Source organism: Etheostoma cragini, chromosome 4 (genome assembly GCF_013103735.1).
Source record: "Etheostoma cragini isolate CJK2018 chromosome 4, CSU_Ecrag_1.0, whole genome shotgun sequence".
NCBI classification, from domain to species: Eukaryota; Metazoa; Chordata; class Actinopteri; order Perciformes; family Percidae; genus Etheostoma; species Etheostoma cragini.
The window spans coordinates 3,715,215-3,719,764 of record NC_048410.1 but is presented as its reverse complement, the minus strand read 5'-3'; the positions used below and the strand labels follow the sequence as shown (position 1 = coordinate 3,719,764).

Below are 4,550 nucleotides of genomic sequence, written 5' to 3'. Positions count from 1 at the left end.
GACCGAGGCCAAGGACCGTAAAGGCACCTCGCTTCCGGCTATCAAAAAGACGTTGGCCACCAAAGGCATCGACCTGGAAAAGTCCAACAAGCGCATCAACACCGCAGTGAAGAAGTTGGTGACCGACGGAAAGCTGGTCCAGAATAAGGGGATCGGCGCATCCGGGTCCTTCAAGCTCCCCAAGGCTCAGACTACAGCCGCCAAGCCCGGCAAGAAAGCTCCCGTTAAAGTGAAGAAACCCGCTGCCAAGTCCCCCCAGAAGAAAACCGCAGCTAAGAAGACACCAGTGAAGAAGACTGCAGCCAAGAAAACCGCCGCTAAGAAACCAGCAGCCAAGAAACCAGCAGCCAAGAAGTCTCCTGTGAAGAAAGCGGCCAAAAAGCCAGCAGTGAAGTCTACTCCCAAGAAGGCTGCCCCTAAAAAGGTCGCGAAGAAGAAGACCCCTGTGAAGAAAGCTCCGGCAAAGAAAGCTGCAGCGAAGAAGACCAAGAAGTAAAGTGGCTCTTTGATCTGCACTCAGTGCACCAAAAGGCTCTTTTAAGAGCCACCACACACTCACGAGAGAGCTGTTTTCCTACAACATCATGTCTTGTTTTAATCAATCAAAACACCTAGTTCTAAAAATATGCTAATGAAGAGAAATTTATTTGGAGCTAAATTAAAACGAGATAAAAAAAATTTAGAATATATTTCCCTAATTTGCCCCTTCAGTGCTTTGTCTTTTGATCAGCACAAGATGCCCTTTTATATAAATACTTAAATATTAAATTATTATTAAATAATAAAATATTAAAATTAAATTACAGGCCTAGATGGATGGGTCCTTGTTTCATCAACTTCATAATCAATGGATCTTTTTTGGACTGTAAATCATATTATGACCCCCCGTTTTCATTTTTAATATATTGCCCTCACATAGAGATTAATCCTGTTTTTCAGGAGAGACAAGAAAGGCAACGGCAGACATTTGAAACCACAGTTAATATTATTATAATATTTAAAAGGAGGAAACAATTGATAATCCACCCTCTGTTTATCAACCTAACACCTGATTCCCTGGTTGTGTTTCAGATTGTGTGATCTCAATGGGATCTTTATTTAATATGGAGGTAAAACCTTTAGGCTGTTAACAGTTTTATTAAGGGAGACCTGGCTAAACATTTACAAAATAAGCATAGATACCTATAACTATGTAACGGTGTAATCAGGTTTCAACGTCCACTTAGACAACTTGTGATCCGTCATGTTGTTTTAAAAAGGGATGGATTACCTAATCAGATTAGAAAGAAATGAACTATAATAATCTCAGATTAGCCTACACATGAACATGTGTAATAAAATGACATACTGAAAGGATTACTTGACAATTTAATGTTTTATAAATTCTACAGATTTCTTAAATTAAATAAACTGTGAACCTAAAGTTATTTAATGCTTAGTAAAATGTGTGAGAAATCATTTTTCTTCAAGAAATCAGAACCAAGTGATCAATTCAATCATAGGTTAATATTGACATTGGCTTCATCTTATTCCTGTTATTGTTTATATAATATATAAATATGAAATACTATGAAATATATGTTTATATATTTCATATATAAATATAAAATACACCATAATTTCCCATTTTTTTCAGTTTAAGTAAGAAACTCACATGAGGACCATAGCTTATACGTCAATGGAAGAAACTAATTGTAAAAAAAGAAAGAATTAGGCTACATTAGATCAAATACTAACGTGATATATATATATATATACTATCTATCTATCTATCTATCTATCTATCTATCGGTTTGTCTTTTCTGTTCCAACCTGTAGCCTATTTATTGTAACATTGATGCAGCTTCTGTGTGAGTTTTCCTTTGTCCAATAGTTACGTAGCTACAGCCCGCGTGTCTCCTGGTCTGGACCAATCAGCGTCGCCCTGGCTCTGGCAGTTCCTTTATAAAGCCGCTGTTCAGCACGCGCTGTATTCTAACTTGATCTGTAAACGCAGAGAAGACAGAGAGGCTAAAATGGCAAGAACCAAGCAGACCGCTCGTAAGTCTACCGGAGGCAAAGCCCCCAGGAAGCAGCTGGCCACCAAGGCTGCCCGTAAGAGCGCCCCGGCCACCGGCGGCGTGAAGAAGCCTCACCGTTACAGGCCCGGTACCGTGGCTCTGAGGGAGATCCGTCGCTACCAGAAATCCACGGAGCTGCTGATCCGCAAGCTGCCCTTCCAGCGCCTGGTGAGAGAAATCGCTCAGGACTTCAAGACCGACCTGCGCTTCCAGAGCTCCGCCGTCATGGCTCTGCAGGAGGCCAGCGAGGCTTACCTGGTCGGCCTGTTCGAGGACACCAACCTGTGCGCCATCCACGCCAAGAGGGTCACCATCATGCCCAAAGACATCCAGCTGGCCCGGCGCATCCGCGGAGAGAGGGCTTAAACTGTCTGCTGCTCCACACACAACCACAAAGGCTCTTTTAAGAGCCACCAAATCCTCCTCAAAGAGTATTCCTATTTTGACTTCAACATCAAAGGCGCAATCTGTAGCCTAGGCTACTTTGACACATATGTAGGTACCGTAATAGAATTAAAAGATGAGAAACATTTACATTACGTGATTTGAAGGTGTATAAACCTACATGGTAGCCAAGTTTACTTCTATAGTAAGACAAAATAGACCATCTCACGTATCACAGGCATATGCAGTGTAAATTATGATTCAATGCTTGACACAGAAATGTGAAGGCTACCCAACGAATTAACATTACTTTTATTAATCTTGGTATTGTGAATACAATCCATAATGAGAAGACTATGCGTACAGACGGAACATTACAATTTGCCTGGAGGAGTTAGAGTTATACAGCAACTAAACTCACACAGAGGACACAAATCACACATATAATCACGATTTACTGGTTTAAATAAGGATTTGTCTTTAGTGGGATGTGGGTGGCTCTTAAAAGAGCCGTTGTTGTGTTGGTTAAAGCCGGTTCCGGGGGTTTACTTCTTGGCGGGCTTCTCGGTCTTCTTGGGCAGCAGGACGGCCTGGATGTTGGGCAGCACGCCGCCCTGAGCGATGGTCACTCCGCCGAGCAGCTTGTTGAGCTCCTCGTCGTTGCGGACAGCCAGCTGCAGGTGGCGGGGGATGATCCGGGTCTTCTTGTTGTCGCGGGCAGCGTTTCCAGCCAGCTCCAGGATCTCAGCGGTGAGGTACTCCAGCACAGCCGCCAGGTAGACGGGGGCGCCGGCTCCCACGCGCTGAGCGTAGTTTCCCTTACGGAGCAGCCTGTGCACACGGCCGACTGGGAACTGGAGCCCGGCACGAGAGGAGCGGGTCTTCGCCTTAGCTCTGGCCTTTCCTCCGGTTTTTCCCCGTCCAGACATTTTACGTGTTTCTAGTACGTTCGAATAAAAGACAAGGTGCGTACAATTTGCCTAAACCGGCCTTATATGTACCTAGCTGCTTCGTGATTGGTCCGAGTCAGCGTAAGCATAATCGTCCAATCAGAGAGGAGACTGGTCAAGTTGCTGCATTCACAACGAGACTGCTTTTAAACTGCACGGCGTTTCGAAACAAAGCGAAACAAACACTAAAATATATACATTAAATTTCCATTTGCACTAGTCTGGCCAACTGTAGTCCGCCATCAGGGAGTTTTTCTGTCAGACTTTCAGTGGTTTATGAATGAACAAATGAGAGAAAAAAAACAATGTGTTATTATTCAAAGAAGATAGACAGAAAACATCATGCTTAAACTTGCAACTAACATAACATTATGTAGCCTACTGTATACGGTACATAATGTTTTGACATTTGTTTTATTGTTATATAAATCTCTCTTTATTTTGACTAGTTGTGGTCCGGAGACCCCCAGGGGCTTCCAGTGGGTCCGCAGCCAAAAGGGGAATATTTAATTTCCTTATAATTTCTTTCATAGTTATCAGTCTAGGGTCCTTGACGTGAAAAAAATCTCTTAATACATCCATGGAAAAAGTTTGGGAACTGAAACAGTGACGTTTTAAATGCCAGGGTGAATTTAGATTACTAGGATATTATAAATTGCACTGTACAGTGTGTAGAAGCACATCTGAGTACAAACCCTGGTTGCTGCCATCTAAGCAAATATAACACTACATTTGTCAGTGTCTTGCTCATGGACACTTTGACATGTGGCAAAATAAGATGGGATTGAACAACGTTCCTTTGAAAAAAAAAAAAGTAGGTTTGTCGCCGAGTAACTCATCGCTTTGTTAGTGACATTAGTTTGAGTCATTGTGGGACCGTTTAGAACACCAGAGTCACACAATCACACAAACTAACAGATGGAGGCAGCGGTGGAGCAGCAACTCCCTCCTTCTGCAAGGTAAAATGTCTTTTTGATAAACGAGCCTGGTGGCTTTGAAGAGAGCATAGCAACTTCAGTTTCTCAACTGGGAAAGAAAAAATATGCAATATAAGATCATTCTGATAAACTAAATTAGTTTAGGCTGATACGAAGTAATAAACAGAACAAGATTTTACTCCCTAGTTTTTGACGCATCACTAACCTAATGGCGTTTT

The 4,550-nt window shown here is 42.5% G+C and overlaps 2 protein-coding genes across 3 annotated transcripts in view; one reads left to right on the top strand and one right to left on the bottom strand.

Moving 5' to 3' along the window:
* The window catches only part of LOC117943393 (histone H1-like), a 2,041-nt gene extending 1,545 nt beyond the window's left edge, over nt 1-496 (top strand). Inside the window, exon 2 of the mRNA XM_034869493.1 lies at nt 8-496. Coding sequence (XP_034725384.1) covers nt 8-496 — 489 coding nt within the window. The remainder of the gene's footprint in view (nt 1-7) is intronic.
* Nucleotides 497-2,931: 2,435 nt separating this feature from the next.
* The window catches only part of LOC117942839 (histone H2A-like), a 5,401-nt gene continuing 3,782 nt past the window's right edge, over nt 2,932-4,550 (bottom strand). Inside the window, exon 2 of one of the 2 annotated variants that reach the window (XM_034868542.1) lies at nt 2,932-3,343. In XM_034868542.1, coding sequence (XP_034724433.1) covers nt 2,990-3,343 — 354 coding nt within the window. In that variant the 3' untranslated portion in view covers nt 2,932-2,989. Of the gene's footprint in view, nt 3,391-4,550 lie in introns of those variants that run through there. The other variant, XM_034868541.1, reaches the window with a different exon arrangement.